Source organism: Mustela erminea, chromosome 6, assembly GCF_009829155.1.
Source record: "Mustela erminea isolate mMusErm1 chromosome 6, mMusErm1.Pri, whole genome shotgun sequence".
Lineage (NCBI taxonomy): Eukaryota > Metazoa > Chordata > Mammalia > Carnivora > Mustelidae > Mustela > Mustela erminea.
In genome coordinates this window covers 70,431,589-70,458,430 of record NC_045619.1, presented here as the reverse complement: position 1 = coordinate 70,458,430, position 26,842 = coordinate 70,431,589, and the positions used below count along the sequence as shown (strand labels likewise).

General features: G+C 37.2%; 1 protein-coding gene across 19 annotated transcripts in view; it reads right to left on the bottom strand.

Annotated features, from left to right (window-relative positions):
* SOX5 (SRY-box transcription factor 5) overlaps window positions 1–26,842 on the bottom strand; it is a 985,042-nt gene that overhangs the window by 22,580 nt on the left and 935,620 nt on the right. For all 19 annotated transcript variants that reach the window (XM_032349915.1, XM_032349912.1, XM_032349920.1 and 16 more), the window contains 2 exons: window positions 16,869–17,046; window positions 5,179–5,324 (listed from right to left, as the gene is read on the bottom strand). In XM_032349915.1, coding sequence (XP_032205806.1) covers window positions 5,179–5,324; window positions 16,869–17,046 — 324 coding nt within the window. The remainder of the gene's footprint in view (window positions 1–5,178; window positions 5,325–16,868; window positions 17,047–26,842) is intronic.

The window sequence follows — 26,842 nt, the reverse complement described above, 5'->3', positions numbered from 1 at the left end:
AGGAGTATGACTGACAAGTGAAAGGAGAGACTGCCATCATTGTGGAATAAATTACAGTTTAAAATATACCTCTGACTCTCTAAATTTCCCCCTTATTCTATAGAAATTTACAATGGATTTTCACTGAACCTCAGGAGAAAAAGCAAGGCACTGTGCCAGGCATCCTTCCTTGCAGTAATAGAAGAATTCATAGCATGCATAGGCATTTAGATTTCAGGTACACTGTAGGCAATTAATGTTTGCTTGGTGGGGCAAATTCTCTATTGTAAAAACCAGATGCACACAACTGCGTGTTGTTGTTGTTGTGAGTGAAATCTGTTTTATATGTGAAAGTAGTACAGAAGTCAGACTTAACATGTAGACACACGTGCAAGAACACACACTCATTGGTTTAATCTGTCAGCCAAGCAAGGCTAGGGTGTGTGTGTGTATGTGTGTGTGTGCATGCTTATGTGCTCTTTACTTCTTTGAGAACTACAGACAAGGTATAAGTCCCTGAACACGTAGCAGTGCAAGAATGAAAGTAGTTAGATAGATGGCAACAAATCTAACACAATCAAAACAAACCAGTTTCATGAAGAAAATATTTGAGAGCCTTGATACCATTTTTATCATGCAGCTGTGGGTTACGACGGCCTTCTCCTACTGAATGACCGTTCTGGTCCTTTTCTTCTCTGCCAATATACTCTTTGACCTTAAGCTGTCCCTTGGACTCCAGGAGGATAAGCTAAGGTCTCTAATTCAGTCCCCAAATATAATTCACGGTCAATTTCAGGCACCTTCTCTTGCATTGGCCAGTAATTCTCTTCACGGTATGCATTCAACTCATTTCTACCCAAATGAGATGTTTATGAAAGTCTTCTTGAGGGGTGTAGTGAAACATCTCTATGTGAATAACGTAAGAAACACCCCTATGTGAATGAAGGAGGAAAGGAACACATCTCGATGTGAAAGGACCGAAAATAGCAAAGAGAAAACTGCTTCTCCTTCCCGAACTGGCCTGCCTTCATGGCACAGTTGTTATGTTCAGCAACATTTTATGACCCTAAGGGAAGTTAAGAGGATCACAGAGATTTCAACCCTGGTATCACTGAGCTGTTGAACTAATGCCACCAACTGCCTCCTCCAGAACTTCATTATATGCTAAAAATTACAAGGATTTCCTGACACACGTAATGAAATTCATGCCTTAAAAGTAAGACAGCATAGATGTCATTCCCCTAGGATAACTACACTGGGGGTAAGGGAGAGAAGCAGGGAAGCTTCTGGTCTATACCACATTTCAGTCAAGTGCATTGAGTCTCTATTCTATTAATACCGTCTGGTGGTATCAGGACAAAAACTGAGGTCTGCATGATTTCCTATTAACTATGGCTACCTTCACACATAAGGTCAGAACCCGAGTATGCCGTTGGTCCTATGGTCAAGATTGTGCCACGTGGGTGTTAATGAAGCAAAGAGGGTGATTTTGACAAACTCAGAATATGGCGGGTCTTTCTGATTCTCCCCACCTGAGAAGATTTTTTTTTTATTCATCCACAACACTAATCTGTGAAGATAACATTATCCGAATATGCAATCAGGCTATAATTAACCTGAAATGACAATTATAAATAACACAATGTCCCAGAGTTTCCAAGAAACCTGACATACACAGTTTTTTGGGTATGTTGAAATACTTCCAAGAAAAGTAAAAAATGAGAAATCTTTTAGAAGTCTTCAATTAAAATGTGTTTTAGTAAAAATGACTTTCATTATGTGTTTTGGTGTATATTACTAGAAAACATTTGTCCCTATCTTCACACCTCTAATTGTTTTTACTACCAATTACAGCTTTTCAGAATTAAGACTTTCTGCTTGGGACAACCATGTTGGTCATTTAAAATGTGGAGAAAATACTATGTATGAGGTTTGTGTACTCAAGAAAACAGATCTCCATGGCAGGATTCCAACATAGGGATCTCAGGTCCTGCTATCTATTACCTCTTGGACCAGTGGGAAACACCAGGCTGGATTTCTTCTCTTTTCCCCTTTCATTTCTCCCAGATCCTTTCTATCTGTTTCTTTCTTTTTATCCACAACTCCCCCACCCCTAATCCCACCCCTCCACTTCACATACTTCATATGGAAGTATGTTAGGAATATTGTTTCAGTGAGAGAAATGTCCTTCTTTTGGTATTCAAATGATACGATAGAGTGCAAAAACTTTTATCATATATCCTGTTTATGTCTTTCAAACGGAAGCAAAATTTCAAACCAACTACTGATCTACCTGTGCTCTGGCCATGGGTAAAGTCAGGCAATTGTAAAGATATATTAAATGGGTAGGTATTAGGAGAAAAACAACGTAGGCATAAAGATATATTAAAAGGGTAGGTGTTAAGAGAAAAACAACATAGGCATAGTGCTGTCACTTCATGTGGAAGAATAAGAAGGTACCTTGGTTGCTCAGGTATTGAAATGATCTCATAGGCTAAGCAAAATGGGTGAGGCCTTTATTTACTTCCTACCAGTAGGTTCACACAAACATGCCATCATTAACAGTCAAAATACTAATTTGATTTAAGCCATATACTTTATGAAGGAGGGGACATATTTTCTTGTTCAATAGAGTAGCTCAAGTACACAATCCTACCACCCCTGATTTGTAGCAGGTGTTCATTCAAAGATATAAATTGGACATTATCTCATATCCATGAGTTGCATGTGGATTCAATCATTAATATTATAGAAATGGCACCCAAGCTAGTTCGACAGGAAAAGGCAACCACAGTTAATACCTGCTCAGAGGGCTTCAAAGAACGCCCTCTCATTGTCAGGTATCAAGGTGTCATTCAGGTCCTTCTGCTGAAGAGATTCACTGAAACTTCCCCAAAGTCAGCCATGCTATTACAATAACAGAAGTGTTTCACTTCCATATTTTAAGATTTTCACTGAAAAACCCATGAAAATGTAAGACTGTCGTTGATGTAACTCAACTGCATTGAAAGGGCATGGGGAAGAGATCTGGGGATGACAGACTTCTTAAGAATGGAGACGTCTTAACCGGCCAACATGTTTTGGCCGGTATGACTCCAAAAATAGATTTCTAGAAAGCTACAATGCTAGAAAAGAGAAGGGGAAACTGAAGGCAGTCGTGTTGAACAAGAGGCAACTCTCTCTCTTGCAACACAAATAGAGAAGATGCCAATCAGAGAAGTCAAATAGAGTCTGATTGTGGAGGGGGGACAAGGAGCGGAAATGAAGTCCGCTAACAATGGACAGCAAGGGAGCAAAGTGAATACAGATGGCTCTACTCCGAGTACTTAATCAGAGGGCTGCGTGCAGAGTCACTGGAGCCGGCTCCAAGTCACGTGTTAGAACAACAGCTGATCTGTATTAGAGAAGATTAACTCGCAGTGCCATGGTGGAGGGCCCAGGATTATTTTATGTACTTCCACTGCCTTACAAGCCGTCAGCACAATTACTGCCCTCCGATCTGAATGAGTGATCTGTAACCACAGCTAAACAGCATGCTGCTTAGGGGCCTAGGAGCTTCATGAAGATGAATTTCCATACCATCAAAGTGCTTTTAATGGGTTCCCTGATCCAACCACAAGGCCTGTTTTGCAAGTATATAGAACTCAGGATGAAGGCTTCCTGTCCAAAAGGATTTGGTCGGTTGTCACTTGACAATTCCCAGCCAGCACAGGGGAGGAGAAGGGGGGAGATAGGTAGAGTTGTCTCTGCTTTGGAGGATTAAAAAAAAAAAAAAAGGGTACAGATGCTTGCTGAATGCAACCAACTGCTGTATCCACAGCTGAATTCAATGCGCTTAACAAATAACGGCAATTTAGCTATGCTTGCGAGGAATAGCTTGAGTCACTTTGCATTAGCATCTGGCTGAGTGTTAAACTCATTTCTACATGGGGAGCAGAGAAAAGGAATTTCTGTTCAAGCATCCTTTCAAGAATGTTTAAATATTTGAATATAAATTCCTTTATGCTTGCTATCATTCCTTCTTAGAGCTGTCACTTTGCTTTTCCCCTTCCCTTCTGGTGCTTAGCTAGAGAAATTTTGTGCCCTCCTCGCTGCACCAGTATCGCTCTTCTTCTGCCGTGTGCCTGCCAGGGATGCCTCCCTAACCGCGCTCTGCTCTCCCCTCCAGGAATGGAGCAGAACTGGAGGCATTTCTCCATCCTTGGGACCCACGTTTGGACCGGAGGAAAAGTACAGCTGTGACGGGATCACACACAGATAGCACCTCCACTGGCAGGGAGTGAGCTTCTTAGAGGCTACGCATCAAATTCCATCTAAAACCTGGGGAACCAGAAAGCTGCCCAATTAGCAATCTGCTCATTCTGGACACTAGTGTTTGACTTGAAAGCTTCCCATGATGGTTAACTTTCAAATCATTGCTAAGTAGCTGATCATTTTTTCCCTCTGATTTACTGTCTCTCTCTTCAGCTATGGGATTGTGAAAACAAGACCCAGTCACATTCTAAAATTTCAATTCAAAAACACCAAACAGGACCAAGATCACTCCGAGCATTCTGCAACGGCCTAATATTTTTCTGAGCAAAATACAGTGTAGCTTAGACACAAGAGTTTGAAATTGTTACATCTCGAAATTCAGCATTTTCACTGGGCTTTGGTAAAATGATCATGTCCGAGTTTTAAAAAGCACATTTTGTTTGGTAATAAAGTCAAAATTTCCAATTGTGTAGTCATCTAAACCTTGACAGCGCTTTGCATTGGAAACATATTTCATAGGCTCAGAATCCTAGTTACTTAGGCTATCAGCATGGGTATCATCCAAGCTTACGCTGATTAAAGAAGATTCAGCATTTTCAAATCCAGCTCATCCCCAAATACAAGTTAAGCATCTCGGTAAAGCAAAACTTTCACTCGGACTCAGATATTTCAAATGCCATTCCCTTTTAATGCAAACTGATGGCAGAAAGGGGAATATTAATTGTCAATAAGGTTTGGAGAAGGATAGAGGAGAATGATAACTCCTTTCTTTTCCAGATGGTTTTGATTAGGGTGGGCATGAAGGTATCTGTACTGACTGGGTGAGCAAGGAGAGGAGGGAGGGAGAACCTTCCTTCTGAGGTGGTAAGAAGATAAGAAAACAAAGGAAAAAAAATTTTAGGCAATTTAAGTATTTTGGGGAAGTCCATTGTTTTATGAACTAACCTTTTCTGTCCGGCAGTTACTGAGACCTAAATTATTCACAACGGCCACCTTCCCATCAAGCACCTGTTGTTCCCGCCGAAGCTGCTCCTTCATCTGCCGAGCCTCTTGGATTGCCTTGGTGACAGCATCATGGTCATTTAAATAACCTGAAGATGTGACAGAACAAAGGCTATGTTTTGTATAAATTCATGGACAAGTTAACTTTTAACCACAAGAATCACGTCTTTTTGGGGGGGGGTTGGTTAATGGTTAGTGTCTGGCATAGACTACTTTCTCAGTTTCTTTAGTCTAAAATGAATGAATGAGTAATCGATAATGCCTGAGTGATACAGTCCTACGTGAATGTGGTGCCAAGCCTCTGCAACGCAAACGTAATATTAAAGGCAAATACAGTTGTTTCCACATGCTTGGAAAGAAGTTTAAAATATAAGTTTTAAATAATTTTTTTTCAGCTATCTGAGAATTCTTAGTGCAAAAATAAGACCTTTTTTTTTTTTAATGTAAGGATCATTTGAATGTTGCCATAGGCTAGAGGTATTGATGATTATTACTCTAATTATTGACATTCTCATCATATTGGAAAGGTCAGCTTAGAGTTTGTGTATAGCACTATTAGGGTTGTTAGATACAGAAGGAATAAGTCATTATTGCCTGAGTGAAAGAAGATCATTCATTCCCTCCCTCCCATCCCACCTCACCCCACCCCCACCCTGACTCCACTGATGGTGAAGTAAACCACAGGTGGCAGTGATTTGCTATGGATACAAACTTGTAAGAGTGAAGGGGCCAAATTTCAAGCACAGAATGAACCCAAGCACCTGTGAATTGTATGACAAGACATTGTGGCTACTGAAAACTACAGTCACACTTAATTCACACTCTTAATAAGATAGTCACATGACCAACTTGCATCTACAGCTCCATAATCCAAAGTTAAAAAAAAAAAAAAAAGTCAAAGTATTTCTTTTAAAGAATAACAGGTGCAAGGAGCAACATTAATTTTTAACTTAATTTTAATATTGGTCACTTATTTATTTGATGGACATTATTATGTTCGTCTGCCCGATTTAGGGTAGAATACCAATGGGAAAAGACTGTTTTGTAAATATTGAAAGGAAAGTGAATATATCATCTTTCACTCTCCCTATCTTTTAACTAGGGCATAAAATGGCATAAACTGAATCCATAATATGAAATTGCCCAGAAAAGGGACTTGTTTGTGACATGAGGCTAAATCTAACCAGATCCATTGGTGAATTGTGACAGATGGAGGGACTGTGAGACAGAAGGCAGGCACTAATCACACATAAAATGACCGGCTTGCCTCAACATGTTCCATGGATTCCAGCAAACTTTACACCCTAATCCATTTTTAGAACAAAAAACATCTGGGCCATAAATCCTCTAATCTGCCAAAACACGCTATTAAATCCCATGATTTGTTGAAAAACACTAAGATTAAAGAAAGGAAATATAAAATGGCTAACTGCCGTGTTAGGAAAGTGTTATTAATACTCTTTCTTTGTCTCAATTATGAATGTTCTGGTACTAAAGAGCCTTGTCTAATCATGTCAGATTACACGTCCTCGCCGTATTGCTAGACTCTTCTATCTGATCTGTTGTTTGCCAAAAAACATAGAATACTTTCTTGCTGCTTAAACATTTCTATTGAAGAAGCTGGTGTCAGATTAGTACAGTGCTTCAGTGCTGGAAGGTTTCAAAATGATCCATGGTCCCCTCCCTCTCCCGATATGCACAGACTAGACCTCATCCTCTGATCTCCTTGAGGCAGCAAGATAAGTTCCAGTGTAGGCGACAGCGAGAGGAGCCTTGAGAGTGACTATAGGTTTTGCATTTCAGAGCTAAATTCATTGGAATGTACTCAAAGAACAAAACATCCTTGTTCATTACAAATACAGTACGAATTGTGAATGACTATTTAGACCTAGGTCAAGCCTTTATGGTTAATGTTTCCTTTAAATTATGGTTGTTTTTAACCTTATTTTATCCTTAGCATCCTCTCTCCATTCTCCTGAACAACCTTCTTAATATATTCTTGAACTGAATATGTTCATGTACACTACTACTCTAGAAAGGAATACAGCTCGTATAGGACAGTGATGGTCTCAGGACGTGTTCATTTACTAAAAGATCTTAAGAGGATCAGCCTGATTTTTCCTATGCTCTACCTACCCTGTTTAGGTACAACCTGGCATCATGCATTTTTGCAGTCTATTTAGCTTCTCCAGAGCACAAATACATTTTGAAATGGTTTGGCATACGGTGCTGAATAAAAGTATGAATTCTTTATGTTTTTAGGTGCTGCCAAGATAACATTGTGCAGGAAAAATGATTAATATAGATGCAAGGGATGCAAATTATATGGGGGTGAATAACTGACAGACATATGTTCTGTAATGTCTATTTCCAGTTTGAGGTGTGTGCTCCTATGCAGGTGGAAATAGGCGTCCACTTTAAAATAGACCTTGCTTTTACAGACTCTTGAATTTTAGTTAAAATGCCCTATGAAATCTAACATTTGTATCTGCTGTGTTAAATCTGAAGGCCATTTATATGTTACAGAGTTGAATCATGACAGGATTATGTGCTGGTTCTTTCCATTTTGTTCTCATCATAGTCACTAAATTACCAGTCTTGCTGATTCCCTCTCTCCACCCAAATGACTTCAACTCCAATTTTGGAGAGACCAACAAGGCTGAGCTCTCACCTTCCTTTCCTGCCCCACCCCCACCCCAACTCCTACCCCAGGCTAGCTTCAAATCTGTCTCCAGTTCTGCCCGTTGTCTCTTCCTGCTTCAGTGAAAATGGTGTCCCTGTTTTGATTCAAGGCAAATCCCCTCAAATTGTGCTCTAGATTTCTGTACCTCTCCACTGGTCATTCTCTTTCCCATTTATGTCATCAGCTCTGAACTTCTCCACCATTTCTACAACTTCAATTTGTAAGTACTTAAGTTTCTCCACCTGAGACGAGCAAATGAAGTTTCTCTTTCAACTTTGGGTTGCCCTCTCTTTCCAACTGTCTCTCTTTTACCTTCTAAGATTCTCATCATACTCTCCCATTCCTTCCTCACTCTTCCATGTCTGCTACAATCTTGTTTCTGCTGCCCTTGCACTTTTAAATTGCCTATTCCAAGGGACACTTGCCCTGGCTTGCAGAATGACCTCACTGACAATCCCCTTACTATAGAAACTCCTCTCTTCTTCATTTATCATCACAACATGTGATCTCCTTTCCTCTTTGCCTCCTCCATATCCATAAGCTTGTCTGGGATCTGTTCCTCATCTCCTCCTTAGATTTGGTCCATGGTTACAATCTTTAGAAAAACTTGGCATTTTGGAGTTGGAAAACCTGAATTAAAATCATAACTTTGCCACTTAGAAGCTCTATAAATTGTACATGTGGTTTTAACTTTTTAAATCTCAATTATCTTATTGGTTAAATGGAGATAACATTCACTAGGTAACATAAATGAGTTAATATAGTCTTGCATAATAAATGGCCCATGAAAGTTATTCATTGTCAGTTTATTTACAAAATGGCATAGTGAAATACATAAGGTTTAGGCATTGGATACAGATGGGTCTGGGTTTCTGTTTCTTGGGAAGTGTGATATTTGCCAAATTATAACAATGTCACTGGGTTTCCATTCCTATCAACTGCAAAATGAATGTCAGGTTGATGGAAGAATTAAACAAAAACAAAATAAAACATTTTGTGAAGGAGTAGATAACACTGGATACCTGAGGAAGCAGTAGAATATGCTAATGCCTTTCTTTTCCTTTCTCTTTCGTTTTTTCTGTATGATCACCCTCAGCAGTCTTATTGTATGGCTTGGACCATAATGACAAATCCGTGAAGGGATATCATTTCTTGTTGGTATGGAGGTTCAAGGAAAGAGAGCCATGCCACACAACCCCACCCCTATGATTCCTTAATAGATTTAATTAAGCCTGAATTATATATTTAGGCACCAACTGCATCATAAAATAGGATCAGGAGGTGGGCATGTGCTTGGAGAGGTTTGGTGAGCCTCAATCTAAGGAGGGAAGTGGGAAGGCAGTGGTCAATATGGCTTCCAGTTAGCAGCTCAAATGAGATTTGGGAAATGTAGAATTGGGATCGTTAGTGTAAGAAGTCTGCATGATTCTGTAACTTTGTTAAATTCACTACAGTTTCACTTTTTATGCTTTAGTGTTTCTTTTTCATTACTACCAACAAAATTCTCAAAATTAAAAAGGCCCCTTTTATACATTTTCAGGGGCAGAAAAAAAAAAAAGGACAACCTGGAAATAACTTGTGTTACTTCATTTAATTCTTCCATCGACCTTATATTTGTTCCATTACAGTGGTATAAAAGGACATCTATTTGAAGTTTATATTTTTTAAGTGGTTTATTGTTATCAAAGTCCATTGCCAGCTTAGGAAACTCATGCGCAATCTTAGGATAAAAGCGAAACAGAAACAGAAAGAGTTCTAGCTGCTCCACATGGAAAGAAACTGTTAAAAAACAGAAGGAGGGGTGCCTGGGTGGCTCAGTGGGTTAAGTTTCTGCCTTCGGCTCAAGTCATGATCTCAGGGTCCTGGAGTAGAGCCCCACCTCAGGCTTTCTGCTCAGCAGGTGGCCTGCTTCCCCCCTCTCTGCCTGCCTACTTGTGATCTCTCTCTGCCAAATAAATAAAATCTTAAAAAAAAAAAAAAAAGGAAAAACAGGAAACCACCTGTACTGGGTTGAATTGTGTCTTTCGAAAAGATATGTCTGTGGCCTAAACCTGGTATCTGTAAATGTGACCTTATTTGGAAATAGAGCTTGTAATGAGATCACCCTGGATTTCAGGTAGACTTTACATGCAATAACTGGTGTTCTTAGAAAGGAGAGAGAGATTTGACACAGAGACCCGGGGAGAAGGCCATGGGGATATGGACGCAGAGACCGGACCTAAGTATTGTCATAAGCCGGGAACACCAAGGACTACCAGTAGCCACATGGAACAAGGTGAGAGGCATGGAACAGATTCTCCCTCAGAACTTCCAGAAGGAACTAACCCTGCTGACACCTTCACTTTGGATTTCTAGCCTCCAAATAGTGGGACAATCAATTTCAAGTTTAAGTGACCCAGTTTATAGTAATTTGTTGCAGTAGCCTTAGAAACCAAATACCACAATTGGTCTAAGCGTGCTTGAAGAGTCAAGGGGTGATCCCAGGTACTATAAAATATCTGCTTCCTGCCTCAAATCCCTCCTGATTTTTATACACACATATCTGTCTATCAAGCTTCCATACTTGAATGTCTCATGAGTATCTGAGATGCAGCCTGTCTAGCAAGGAATTCATCTTCCCACTGCCTTAGACGGTTCTTCCTACATTCCATATCCCTTTCCAATGGCCCATGTCATCTAAGAGATCCCCTTTACCCCACATACATAACAGGCAACCAAGCTGGGATAGTCCTGTTTCCTCCTCAGCTTTCAAATGTGTTCTTCTTCAGCCTCATGGTCCCCACTTTCACTGAAGGCCCCTCCTATTTCACCTGGGCCACTGTCCTAACTTCTTAACTGGTTTCCCTATCTTTAGGCTTACACTCCTTGTTAATCTGTCTCCTTTACTGACCACCAGGTAAAGCATTCCAAAACATCTCCCCAAAAGTAATTTGGATCCTGCCACTCTACATTATTAACTCCCCATCTCCCCATACCTTAGTCAAGGAGAATTTCATGAGATGATGAAATATAATATTCTGGGAAAAAATAACTCCAAGTTCAAATAAGTGTGGGAAATACTAAATTAAAGTGAAAAAGGTTTCTTCATTGCATAAATTCCCAAGATCTTGATAATGTTAATGTGCACTGTGAATCTTCAAAGATAACAAAAGTATGCAGCTTTTCCCAGATATCCTGGAACAAGAAACCATGTAATGTTGCCCCAAAAATGTCATTCTGGGATAAATTCCAAACACTTTACAAAGGCTTAAAAGTCTCTTCGTGATGTCGATTCTGCTTATCTTTCCCACGTCACTTCCTGCTAGTCTCTCCAGAGTTCTGTGTTTAAGCTGCGCAAAACTAGTTCTTATTCCAAGCACTGGCCTGTGTCCTCCCACCCCCACCTCTGTCTCCCAAGCTTTTCTTTTTCACTGAAATACTCTTTCTTTCTAGCGTGTTTGGGACTTTATTCAACTGTCACCCCTTCTATAATGACTTCCCTGATATACCCCAGGCATGTTCCTTGGCAACCATTTGAACACCTCAACTCTATGCTCCTTCAAAACCTTATATATGCTTTTACTGTCACATTGTCTTCCATTTGTCTACGTTTAAGACGTCCTTCACACCAGTCTTTGAATTACTTGAGGGTATTTTAAAATTTTCAATCTTTTATTCCTTTGGCTCATGGCAGGGTCTGTTGAAGGAATAAATGCATGTTTCTAAGTTGAAAAGATCTACCTTTACAATTCCAAGTTGATTATCTATGTCATCATATGGATAGAAGCTTGTACCATAGTGACACAGATTTCCTGAACTCATGGATTTAACAGATGCTGTGAAGGCAATACAGATTCTTATTTACTACATATTTATTTTACGTAGGGCTTTTCAGCTAGAAATAAAAGTAAGGGCACGTGTTTCAAGTTATTTTCAACAAATACTGATTTTTTTCTATTGTTGAGGTCACTTTTGATCATCAAATTTTTGGCACCCTGATACATACGCATTTCTTCATCTGTGAAAACTCGCAAGAATTAATTAGATTATAAATGTGAAAGCAATTTGTAAATTATAAAGCACTATGCAAATGTTAATTGCCAGATATTGAAAATACCCTCAACTTCCTGACAATCCACTGGCTTCCTATTAAATTACTACAGTATTTTTGTTCAATCATCTACCTTGATAGAAGTTTTTCTGATTAAAATTGTAAACTAACGAAACATCAAGGCGATATCCTCCTTCATGCCATTGTATTTTAAATTAGCAAGTTGTAGAAATAAAGTAGCAAATTAATGAACTGGAAAATATTTTCTCTCATTCTATTGAATCAACGTGAGTCTACTACATTTGCTGAGTAAAGTTTTACTTTTCATGCATTAATGCCTCTAAAGAATAAAGGGCAAGGATAATACATTCTAGTATCTTCCAAAGACTTAATAGAACAAGCCTGGAGGCTAGCTAAAGCCTCTGTCCAAGACTTTCATCTGCTCATCCTCCAAACTTCCATCTGCTCACCATCTTGCAAAATGTATGGCGTAGAGAAGACCTTTAATACCCATTTATTCAATGAATGAGTGAAAGGCTAGATAAATGACTGAGAAGACCATCTACCGTGGAAAGCCCACCAATCAATAAGCAACAACTGAAAAGGGAATATGCCAACCAGAGACCATGAATCCTCTGGCCTCAACCTCCACTGGCTTTGAGTTTGGGAAAGTTACTAGGTCTTCATGCATAGTCATTTCCTTGAAATTGAAACAGAGGAAATAAACAGAGAGTCACAGAACTGTCTACCCTGTGACAGGAACTTATTTAGAATCCCTGGGTAAGCACTAAGCCTCCTTAGGCCCTGGCTCCTTATCTGTAAAATAACAAGTTTTGACTGGATGATATGAATATCAGCTCTATCTGGTTTAGGGTCTATGATTCTAAAATTAGCTTCAGTGAGAGAGAGATTAAAAATGCCTCGACAAATGTCAGAAGTATTATACATATGTACAGTGGAGGTGAAAAAGGCCGATGAAAGATAACATTTGGTCAGAAGATTCTAAACTTATCTATCATTCTTCTGAACTATTCATACCTTTTAAGGATTCCCTTTCTTTTGGAGCAACCTACCCTGTGCATACCATATCAAAGGCATTCTTACAGAATACAGTGTAATATTGGTCACCCACCTCAAAAACTAACTTTCTATATTTGTAGCTAATAGATATATAGCAAAAAGCCCATGTCATTAATGATAACTTAAGTTATCTCTTCGTTCACAGTTTTCCTTGGTTTATTAATGGCATAACACATTAATTCTTCTTTCAGGGCTGACCTTTACAACACCATTAATGTGCACAGCTTTTATCCAGCTACATTATTACTCATTACAGTTTCAGCTTTCAACATCTGCATTTGCTGAAAAGAGAAAAGTAAATTGTAGCAGCCTCAAATCCTTGGAAACTATGAGGGATGTGTGGATATGGATGTGGTGAAGGGATTTTTCAAGGGGGGAAAAAAAACCCAAAAAACTAAGGGAAGTTTTAGTAGTGGAGAAAGTCAGATGATAAATGTCATTAAATACATTCATACATTCTTGCCTTTTGAAAATATTTTGTCATACTTAATCTCTGGAATGCTGAAGTAAAAAATCCTCATATGATAAAAGGCAAATCTATCCATTATTTTGTTAAATATTCTGGTTCTGGTGACATTACAAAAGTAGCTCATAGACCAGCACTGTGATATTTATGAGCCTTCATTTCTATTATGGAAGTGAATCATTCTTGCCAAATAAAATATTTTTTCTTTTACATACTTAGGACATGAAAGCAAGTCTTATCTTGGAGTCCATTTAGGATGTGGAGGGGAGTAACTGAGTTAGGCTGTAACAGAGTGGTGCATAATGATAAAAAATGGACATGTACCCCAACTTTTTTCAAACTTCTCAAAACTTAAGTTTTCACAGTGTCTGCTCTCACTGCTGTACCACTGCCCCAGACTGGCTTCTTCTTGGCAAATAATATGAAATTCTGCTCTGTGGAGATTGAAGCATTTGAAATACATTCCTTCATCTTTTTTATTTTAATACATCCCACAATTTCTCTGTAACTTTACCCCTTTTTTCCCTTTGTTTTGTTCAGTCTCAGAAAAGAGAGGGGCTTTGTTCCTTCCAAGGTTAATCCTTTCTCATGATCTCTTGTCTTGTTCCATCTTCATCCGTGCTCTCTTCCATATCTTTATCTGTCTCTGACTCTTCTTCCCCTTGACTATATATATATATATACACACACACACACACATATATATACACACACACACACATTTATATTTATATATATATGAATGATTGCCCTATTTTAAAGCCTGTCTCTACATAGTCCTTTTAAAATAATCACTTCTCAACACCAGGCTTACAAAAAGACTGGTCTATAGATCAGCTGCATTTTCTCTCCTCACATTCTTGAAATCATTGGGATTGAAATTCTGTTAAGGCATTCTCCTAAAATTTCTCTATCAGAGTTTACATCTCCATGAGCGCCAGCTAAATCACAAGGTTTTTCTTTTTCATTTTTTAACTTTTCTGCCAAATGGGACATCATTAAATAACCTTATGATTTTTTGAAACTTTTATTTTTCCTAGGCTAGCATGACAGTGTCCTATCTTCATTCTTATTCTAACACAGTCGCTTGCTCTTTATCAGTTCCCCCCTAAAAAAGTGTGCTGGTTTTAAAATGTGCCCAATGACACTTTGATATTCCCCATCCCTTGAGTTGGGCTGCCCTTGTGATTCTCTTACAACGAGGAGAATAAAGGTAGACTTTCAAGACTAGGTCATAAAGGGCACTGTGGCTATCTCTTTGCTCTCTCCTCTTGGAGCACCCACTCTTGGGAAAGTTAGTTTCCATGCAAGGAGCAGCCCTATGGAAAGACTCACAAGGGAAGGAATCGACCCTCTAGCCAAGAACCATGTGAGTGAGACATCTTGAAAAAGGAGCATCTATCCCTAGTAAAAGTCCATAGAGGACTATGGCCATGCCTAACACATTGATTGTAACCATGAGGCCTTAAGCCAGAACTACCCAGCTAAGCTGCTTCCAAATTCTGACCCTTAGAACCTGGTGAGATAATGAATGTTGGCTATCTTAAGCTCTCGAGTATTAGGTTAATTTGCTATGCGGTAACAGATAACTAATACAGTAGGCGATACTTGTGATTCTTTATCCTGCTTCTCTTCTTACTATGCACACTCTTTTTTGCTGAACTTCCTTTTTTTTTTTTTTAGAGGTGCATATATCTTTCCATTTTCTTAATTCTTTTAATAGTAGGATAGCTAACACACAGTATCATATTAGTTTCAATATGGTGATTTAATAATTCTATACTTAATTTCAATATAGTGCTTTAATAGTTCTATACAGGACTCTGTGTTCATTGTGATAAGTGTACTCTTAATCCCCTTATTTCATATGTAATTCTACATCTAAAATGCTAGCACCCTTTTACATATCAGACTTATGTTTATAGTTTCCTCCTGAGGATCTCTACCTAAATGGCTCCTTGTGTTTCAATGCTTACTACATTTTTATATCTATGTCTTCCAAATCTGCTTCCACTCTGGTCTTCCCTTTCACAGTTAAGGGAGGAATTATCCTTCTTATTTTACGAATTCAAAATCCTATACTCCTCTGTGTCCAACTTGAACTACACCAGGTAGACTCTATTGAGGATAGGTTATATTAAGTTTTCTCTACTAATAATATCTCTTGAATCTATTCCTTCCTTTGCTTTATCATTGCTTATTTCTATTTCATGTAACTAACTCTTGTCCTACACTAAAACAATGGTTTCCCTGATTCCTATTTCTTCCTGTTGCCAATACTCTTCTTTCTTAAAGTTCTGATCAGATTGCTGTCTGGAGAAAAAGTCAAAATTTCTTAGGATAGCATTCAGTCAGATTCCATCTGCTCCTTTCAGTTTTAGCCCTGATCACTTTTCACTACACATTCATTCTATATTCTAGCCAAATCAGTGCATTTCTCAAAAATATGCTATTTTACTCTGGGTTTTTTCTTAAAGGCTAAATGCCTAGGACTATCTCTCTTCCTCAAGATTCCACTTGAATTAGGTTATCCCCAACTTAACTTTCCTTGATCCTTACCAAATAAAATCCAACACTCTTCTTTTTGATTACCAGGTTGTATCTATGCTCTGAAATGGCGCTTACTACGGCTGACTAGCACTATAAGAGGGATGACTTTTCCCCTAACTAAATCCTGAGCTCCTTGAAGGGCTTATCTGTGCTAGCCTCCTTATAACTCTATGCAAATGATAAACATCAATAAAGGTAGATTGAAGTAAGTGTTCACAGTCTAATTTATGTGTTACTGAAGTAAAAATTATTGGAATTTTTAAAAAATTAGCTTATAGAAGCATTTTCTAGTGTTTACTTTACCAAAATGACAATTATGGAGAAACAAAGCTATGTAATTTTTATAATACTTTGGTGTATTCAAGTAAATCTCAAGCAGTATAGAACTGAACAAACTTCATATCCTAGCAGGTGACTATTGATCTAAGTAGAATGTATTTTATCATATGTACAGTTTGTACACATCACAAAAAAAAATGGAAATATATTTCAGTAATGGGAAAAGCAAGTCACCTAACAACAACATTCTGGAAACATTGCTCTCTGTGATTAGTCATTTAGGCCTCTTTTTTATAAACTTAAGAACATCTGTCACATCAACAAACATAACCAGTTCAATTAGCTTTTCAGGAGGACACTGTAACTTGGACTTCAGTTATAAATTTCATTTGCATGTTTAAAACACACCTATGCGGTTCATCAAATTGAAACTCTCCTATGGAACTAAAACCATGCACAGGGTATGCGTGATTTGCCGTTAAAAGATGATTTCATTCAATTGCCATAAACAGAAAATCAGCAAGAACAAAAGAAACAGAACTTACCTATTGTGCTAACTCTGGCTGAAGGACTAGCTAATGCTGCTGGGACAGAGGCTTTGAGGGGGCCTGCCCCACTGTTTATTCTCAGAGCTGGCATATGGGGAGAGGTGGGTGATGTGGGTGATTTGCCATCAGAGGTCTTGGGTTTAGCTGATAGGTTCAGTGGCTGTGCCACTTCATCCTGCAATGTGATCATTAGAACATGAGCTGTGATAAGGCAAGGCTGATCAAAAATGCCTAGAAAAACACAGGTATATAGCCTGTCATTTCCCATCAAATTACTCTACCAATCAGCGAACTTAACATTCAACCTATACATTACAGTGTTGGTTAGCTGTCAACAATGTCACTTTTAACTACATATTATGAAAAACCTTTAGTATAAGAGAAAGTACACGTGCACTCAACTATCCAGAAAGTATATAACTGATGTCATGTCTAAGAAATAGTCTTAAGCTATTAAGACTTAGTCTTATGCTATTCAGTTCTATTGAGAGACCATTACATAATTCATATGAAATTATGATGTAGGTAGCCTTTGTTCAACCTCCAAAGAACAGGGGTTGAGTCCCAAGCACCTTTGTATCCTGGTGCTTAGCCAGAGTACCTGGAACATCCATGATGGAGGAATTAAATGGTGTGTACCTCTGATCAGAACTTCTCTCCAGATTTAAATACAAAAAAAAAAAGAAGGAAACTTTCTAACTTTCTCAGAAAATAATCTTTCTCCTAGGTTTCACAGACACAGTTTTGGACTTGATCTAAAAGTAAAAATAAACATAACCGACATTATACCAATATGTACTATTTATTTATATGCGACACTGTTCTAAATACTTAGCATTTTGTTTTCAAATCTAGATTTGTTTTCCAGATTTTCCGCAACGTATATCACAATCAATACATTGTGGTGTGAAGATCTATCTGTGGTAAATCAGCACATATGGTGAGTTCCAACTGTTCAATACCTGAATAGGTCAAGTTTATGTAGCTTACATTCTATTTTATACTTTCTATATTAGCCCTTGTGTAATTTCATACATAAAATTTATGTATACAATTATCCTTAAAGTTTCTACCACATCATTTATTAGAATCAGATAATATTAACATTACATCACTTTTTTCATCACAAACTGAGAAATTTGTTTTTTGTGCTCTAAAATTAAAATATTGTGTCATATGTTAAACCTTATTGTTAAAAATATCTACGATTTTATAAAGTATTATTGTAGAATAAAAATATAGCTTCCACTTAGCTACTGTTCTATCTTCACGAGTTAAGAGCATAAATATCTACCAGTAGTAGGTGGATAACCTGATGAAAGGGGGACATTTTAGATTCAAATGGTGTAATCTGATGGCATGGAAACATATATCAATGTGCACAAAATTTTATATATATATCTACCAAAAACCATTGAAATCAATCACTTTATAAAAATGGTAAAGTGGCATAATAAGATATCTATTCAAAGTTTATATATATATTTTTGTCTTTTGTACCTTTGGCACAAAGTTTATATTTTTAAAGTGGTTTATTGTTATTAAATTCCATGGTTGGCTGCACTTAGGAAACTTAGGAACAAAGCAGAAGAAATTACTCTTTAACACTTTATTTTTTTTAGTTCTGTTTTCTGTTTTAGAAAAAAAAGAATAGCTATTTGAAAATCTATGAGAATTCAAATGGTAATCTGGGATCGCATTAGATGTCTAGTAAGTTGATAACCATCATACCAAATTTATATGGATTCACAGTCTTGGAAGAAAGGAAGGTAAGCTAATTCCACAACTGGTTCACTGTGTAAGAAAAGTTTACTTTAGCATTTTTAGAAACTGCAGGGGCAAAACTATTCCCTAGAATAATTAGGTTGAGCTGGTGAGCCATAACCATTATCTGTCCGAAACCCAGAAGTCTTGTGCCCTTTTCCCCCTTACACCACAGTACGGATGGGTAATTCGTAAATTCGATCTTTGGATCAGAACCATCAGCACCACCTGGGAACTTATTAGAAAAGCAAATTCACTATTTTAGAAACTTTGGAGGTGGGTTCTAGCAATCTGTTTTAAAAAGCATTCCCAGGAGATTCTGATGCAGACTAACATTTGAGAACCACCACCATATACAATATAAAGGGAGAAAAATTTTTTAACCAATGATTAAGCTTCAAAACCTTAAAAAAAAAAAAAAGCTTCTTCAATGTAAGGAAGTAGCATTAAAAAATACATAATGTTGGGGCGCCTGGGTGGCACAGTTGGTTAAGCATCCGACTCTTGATTTCGGGTCTGGTCATGATTTCATGGATCATGAAACTGAGATCTATGTCCCATTCAGCTCAGCATCTCCTCTCCTTCTGCCTCTCTTTCTGGACCTCCCCGGCTCTTGCTCACCCTCTCCCTCTCTCAAATACATAAATCTTTAAAATAAAAAACAAAACTAAAAGCATAATGTTACCTCAATCTTTAATATTTTTCAAAATGTAATGTATGCTAATAATAACAAATGAAAGCATGCATATGCATAATAAACTAAATGCTATTGACATTCGGTAGGCTACTAAAGATGAGGATCCAGATTTTCTTCCTGTTAATTCAGCCTAAATAGCCAGTCAGATAGGAGTTTTACTGACTGTTTATTATGTAGCCGTAAATATTCTAGACCCTTCTTCCATCAGTTGTACCTGCTTACTACTTCGTGTACGAAACCACCAGCTTTTGTTACAACAGTCTGAAAACTTCGTTGGTCTGTATTTGACAACTCTTGTCAAAGTTTCGAGGGGAAACTTGGAAAAATTAAGGTGGTTGTTTCACTTGACTGTGCAGAAAAGAAAGGAAGGAATATATTCCCAGAGTTGCAGGAGAAGAGATTTATGAGTGCAGAGGAAATAGAGCGTGAGTGTGTATGTGTAAGGGGAATAATGGTGTTGACGAAGATGATGCAGATGTAGGTGCGGATGGGACATGAAGCATATGAAATGTCATGTGCTTAGCTTTAAGCACTAAGAACTATTACATGCACGTACTGAAAAATGACTACCCAAAGCATTTATTACAGCAAGAGACCCACTGGAACTCTTAATATTCTCCTCCATTCAAGGCAGCACAGATGTCTGAAAGCCAAAAAGTGCAAAGCCCCAAGGACGTAATAGAGGTTGACAGTTCCCAAGTTGATAGAAATGTCATTCAAAATTGCCCTTTCGTTCCCTTTCATTGCGTGACCAGGCTAATGGTATATTAATAAGAACCCACATGCTTGATCCTTATAGTGGTAACTATATAATATAAACAATTTTGACCCATTAATGATATTATTTCACCATTTGGTTCTTCTAATAATTTACTACTGAGCTACTATACCAAATACCTATTATTCATCAAGAATACAAAAATTACACTAGTTTTCCCATTTCATATTAATTATTTTTCATTTGACTAGATGAAAAATTTAAAACCCTAACTATAAAATGAAAGTGGGCTATTTATTTATGACCTGCATTCTCATAATCACAAATATGTGTAATAAATGCCAAGGTAAGGTTTTTCCCCTAAAGATTTTTAAGAACTTATTTAGGAGAAATTTGAAAGCTTAGCAAGATTAAATGCTACTCTTACAAATAAAGCAGGCATTTTAAAATTAATTAATTAATTATAAATAAGTAACTTAATTAATTAAGTAAATAATTTTACATAAAATATTTAAGTAATTTTTAAGGTCAAGAAAACACTGGAAAAATAGCATTTCTCTGAAGTACACCATAAAGCAATAAGGAATTACTTGTCCAATCGTTAAAGGATGCTGTCATTTGAAAATTTTGAAAATAGCTTATTTCATAATTAGTTAATGTATACACAAAGTGATAGTTAAGAAGAATCTTTTGTATCTGTTGAATAATTCCAAAGTTGATCTGCTAACCTAGTATAAATACAAGGTCAACATTTACACTTAAACTTAATTATTTAAGTTTTAACTAATAGGCTATCACTTATATTTATAGAATTCATTATAATATTTCAAATCATTTATTTAATCTTCAATTCTATGAAATAACTAATAATCTCAGGAGGGCAACTAAAATTCACAAAGTTCTAAAGAAACTCAGGTTATTGGACCCAACATATGATATTCTGTTTAGTTATGTGACAAATTTAATCTTAAATTGAAAAAGACATTGATGCAATGGAATTTCTGAAGTTCAGACTTAACCATATAATTTTTCACATAAAAAAGCCACATAAAGGGAAATACATGTTCAATAAAATGAAGTTATACACACATTCACTATTTATATACTAGCTTAAAAATTAAGGCACAAATGTTGATTTATTTTGGAGATTTTGTTGTGTGTGTGTGCTTCTCTGTTCTCTATACTACATAGCATCAGAAAGGTCCTTTGGAAGTGCTAAAGAGCTATTAAATTAGGTTATTCTTTTGAGAAAAATACCAAGGGTCTGTGTACAGTGTGTCAGAAAATACAATAATTGGTATAATAATGTGTAAGAGAATAATATTTCATATATACATATGATACATATCATATATATATATATACACACAAGTTTTAGGAACCTACTTATGATCATAACTTCTCCTAACAGAGTCTTGTCTAATCTTAGTTGTCTGGGATAGAATGTAAAACAAGTATCATCTAAACAAACATACAGTTTCAGGCATATTCCACTTACTTCTAGCTACTACAACTTGTCTAAAAGCAAACATTTCACTTAACATCAACTTGTGGTCATGGTAATAGAAATATTGCGGAGGTGTAATGAATTTGTGTCCTAGCCAATGAAAATAAATACCCCACACAGATAAATACTAAATTTGGATGAAGAAAATTATTTGACATAAACATATAGACTTAGATGCACTGGAAAAATACAGCTATCATCACAAAGAAAGTTATTCCACATAAACTTAACAAAAACATATAAATGTAAAATATATTTTACTTAGATGATTTTCAAATAATAGGTTTATTCCAGGAAAAACATGTTAGTCTAACATAATTGTATAATATTCTTAATTTTTAATGTGCAAAGACCAAATCGCTCATAGAAATCAAATAATTTATCAAAGAAAAATCGTTCTCCAGAATCCTGGGGGTTTAGTTCTCTCTCCCCAGTCCTTAGCCTTTCTTCATATATATATATATATATATATATATATATATATATATATGGGCTAAGGAATTATATATATATATATATATATGGACTAAGGAATTTATATATATATATATATGGAATATATATATATATAAGGATATATATATATATATATAAGGATATATATATATATATATATATATATAAGGAATTTATATATATATATATATATATGGGCTAAGGAATTTCAATAGAGAACTAGAAATTGGGGATACCAGCATCCTAAGGAAATCTACTCCTTTCTGTCTCCTTATCCTTCATAACAGAGAATACATCCACACGCAGGACCTTGGACTACAAGGTGAACCACCAAGGATGAGCAGATGATTTTATCCTCCATATACTTGTGAATAAAAATTACACCTTTATTTATATCTTTAATCATTCTCATTATCAAAATTTTTCTTTAAATAGTTACCTAAAGTCATTATTGAAAATCAAATCTTTATTTGGTAGTTAACAAATTTAAAGCATTCTAAAGGCAACGGGCAAGAACATATATATTTATGCAATTGTCCATTCATTCATTCATTCTTTATTGAATGAAATTTCAACTCTTTATTACTTGCTATTATATGTTGGGCATTTAGAAAAATGCAAATCACCTGACATCGAGGCCTGTGGCTTTGAGGCTTTGGTTTTGCGTGGTACAGTAATAAAGGAGCAAAGAATGTATTTATTTTGTATTTAAGCCTGCAGTGAAGATGTATGTGGCATTGTTTTTTCTTTAAACTGAATGGTTGAAGGACAATTTAATTTGTCTATGTATTTAAATATATTCTTTCATTTAGAAATATGATTTGATTCCTAAATAGCCATACAATGATCGAATTAAAAATAAGGAATTTCAGGCTACTTCCTTTGCACAATTTGAAAACTGATTGGCCCATATTTTATCACAAATACTTATGTGAAGTAAGCAGCAATAATAACATATGGGGAAGAGTAAAGGATTCATAAAACATGCTGCAAAATTGATCCGCTGGTTGCTCTTAACCTCTCTGATGAAATAACCGTATTTAACAGGGAAGTGGACTGCAGGGTAAGTTGGATAATGTGCATTGTATCTGCACCTCTTTTCTCTAACTTGACTTTGCACGCATTGTCTATTCCTATTGTTCAATGCGGGAACCCTCTTTCACCTTTTCCCCTCAAATAAGGCATTTCTTTCTACAGTTCAGTAGAGATTGACTAGAGAGAAAAACAACACCAAACTAAAACAAAACAAAACAATCTTTTTGGAGATCAAAAGTCCCTGACCTTTCCTTCATGAATTTAGAGCAGAAAAGGTTTGCGCCTATCCACAAGAGTCAAAGTAAAAAAACAAAAACAAAAACAAAAAAACAAAAAAAAAAGCTAACCAAACATCTTAAATTATTTTCCTAGCCCCCGAAGAATCAGAGATCCTACTCATGGGGCTACTCTCCGTACTTTATTAGTAGGTTCTTGGTGCCTCAAAAATCAAGTCTGTCATAAAGAACACATGGTCCTGAGGCCCCTTTCATGAACAAATGTTTGCTTTTGCTCTTACAAATTGCAAGATGCCTTGTTAACCACACCGATAGAGCTCTGGGAATTCTTTGATAGGTATGCTTTTGCCGTGCTTGTGCTACCATTAGACAGGATTGCCATTTAAATCCAAGTCTTAAGTTATGCAGCTGAGGGTAATGTATTCAGCTTCTCATTTAGCTTGCTTCTTTTAAAAGAGGGCACTAGGAGTGTAGTTGGGGGACGTTTGCTTCATTGTGATAGTTTCATATTGTTTTTACATTTAAATTGTTGGCCTTTAATTAACTTACAGGTATTCACACTGTCTTCATCATTTAATTTAACATGCTCCCTGCTCCTTCCCCCTTAACATTTTAGTCGAGCATTTTCCTTGTTTTTTGCTTTTGGTGATTTAATGCCTCTAAAATGTCAATTATATCCACAAACGCACACATACAGAGTTGAACACAAATAGAGCAAAGAACAGAGAGCGTGGCTTGTGGAATATCAATAATATTTCACATCCTTTTTTTTCATTAAAAAATTTCTTTGAAACACCTAAGCCAAATGATGCCATCCTTTCTACACAGAATGTTCTTCTGTGGTAGCCAGCCTCCAAGATGGCCCACCAATAATTCTTGCCTCCTGGCATTTATGTCCCTGAGTATCTCTGCCCCTTCCCATCCCCCCACCTCCCTGCCACACCTCCCACAAGAAATAGGACTGACCTACATTACCAAGAAGCTACTGCAGAAAGGACAGTTTGACTCCTGGTGCTAGGTCATAAAAGACATTGTAGCCTCTACTTCCCTCTTTTTTGGATCAGTCGCTCTGGGGTATGGTTTCCTCAATCTTAGCACCACTGACATTTTGGCTGAATAATTCTTTGTTGTGAACGACTATCCCGGATCCTGAGGGATGTCTAGTAGTATTCCCCACCTCTACCTCTAGATGCTTGTAGAACTCCTGCTCTGGCTGCAGCAAGCAAAACTATCTCCAGATGCTGCCAAATGTTTCCTGGAAGACAAAACCATCCCTGGAGGGAGCCACCTGCCACGCACGTCATGAGGACCCTCAAAGGCCCATGAGAGTTCCACCTGGTAGGGACCCGCAGGCCTCTCGCCAACCACCAAGGTGTGATTTGTTAGGCAATCGCATGAGCGGATTTGGAAGTGGATATACCAAGCATCTGTCATGCTTTCATGAGATGGCAACCCCATGTGACAGACTCTTAGCCAGGTCCCTCCAGGTAAGCTGCTCTCGGACTTCTGACCTGCTGAAATCCTGTGAGATAAGGGTTCACTGTTTACCGTCAAAATTGTGCATTATTTTGTTAGACGGAGATCATGTGTTTATCCTCCCTGAGAAGAAGTGCAGCCAACACTTGTTAAATTCTTCCATGATTCCAAAGCATTTTTCACCACCACTTCATTTTGACGCATGGAAAAATACTTGTTTCTCATTCCTCAACCATAATATATGAGTCCATTTCATGAATCTCCCTCAGTTTTACTTATTTACTTTGCAGAGCTACATGTCATTCCTTTTTTTTTTCTTTCCAACCCTTTTAATATTCTCTCTCACATTTATAACTTAGCTTTTGAAGCTTCCTTTAATTTTAGATTAACTATCTATCTAACCTCTTCTTTGTATTTTCAACATGTGCTAAAAATAGACTGTATGAATACAATTTCTATATATTTAGTTAGAAGAATGTCCTGTGAGAAGACCTTTAGCTCACAACACCAAATGAAAACCCACTCACTATCTACAGAGTAGATTTAATTTTTTCAAATGCAGAGTACATTTGAAAAGAGGAAAAGCAGAAGGAATACGAGTGTCAGGAATAATATTTGATGAGAACAGTTACAACATGAGCCAGTATAAAATGTATGGTGTTTCAGATTCAACTTTGTTTAACCTCTGGTCCCTAGACATCTTCAAATTCCTAATAATAATGGTTATTTTGTCCTCTGGTGTTCCTTACGTCAGGATGATTGCTATTATCTTTTCAAATGATTAATAGTTCTTCTACCAAGAGGCTAAAAGAAAGCATAAAGCAGTAAGATTTGATGTTAACAGATCTGAGAATTGTTAACTGTAACTTAACTAATAAGAAGAACTGGTGTTAACAGTTCTTCTGTTATTATTCTTATTAACCTCTAAATGTAAACTTCCAAAAGCTATGTAGAAATACTTCAGAGAAATTGAAGAGTCGGTCACTCCATGTACAGAAAGAACATAATGTTTTCTTGGCACCACCTGATCAGTCCTTAAACACAGAACTAAAAACCATTTGTCATGTTACTTTCCTGTTAGTTTCCCTTGAAGATATGTGAAAAAGAATTAATCAAGACTACAAGACTATCAAATGATGGAATGGATTCACAAAAACTAAAGCAGGAGCCTTCGGAGCAATATAGACTTCAACTCCAAGAAAACAGAAGCCACACTGGTCAGATTCCACTACCGCCAGCATTCGGGGGGCAGCACCTCTACCTGAGCCTGAACCTACAAAATGAGCATCACAACCTCTCTGCCTGAATACACCAGAGGAAGTAGGGTCAAAAGGACAGCACAACAATGTAAACACCGCCAACACAGACGCGCACCAACTCTCCGTTCCCCGTCATTCCACTTGGAGGCCTATTATTTACAAGGGAGGAAAGACTGGAAGAGTGAGTGGATCTTGGAAGAAAACGAACAAAATTAAATGCTTTGGAAGATCCTTAGAGGGCTAAAAACACTTCTTTTCAAAAATATCTGTGGTTCTTTAGGGGCTTCGGTTTTTTAATAGATCCCAAGGAAAGTCTGATCTGGTTATAAACAGATAAAGCATCTTTAGATGGCCATCCTGGGAGAAGAGGGAAAAGAAAGAGCAGCCATAATCCTGCATACGTCACTTAAGAGTAACTCTCATTTAATTAAATAAAAACCTCATTTTCAATGTCTACATATATGCAGGTACAGGCTCTGCAGGGCACAAATCCTCCATCGGCTGGTGGACCCACGACTACCACATAATTATTAATGATAGTTGTGACAGTTAACCTGTGCTCTGTGTCTATTTGGGAGACTTGAGTAAGGGCCAAATTGTCTAAAGCATAGAACCTTGGGGAAGGATGCACCCGTGTGTGTGTGTGTGTGTGTGTGTGTGTGTGCGCGCGCGCATGTAGGCGTGCACGCATGTGTGTAATGGATTTGAGGGTGAATGAGACATAAAGCAAGAAAGTTAGGGAAGACTAAGGCAGCACTCTATTACTAACAAAGCGCTGCATTTCATTTTATTTCATTGGTTGTTTTCTTGAAATGTTGATTGC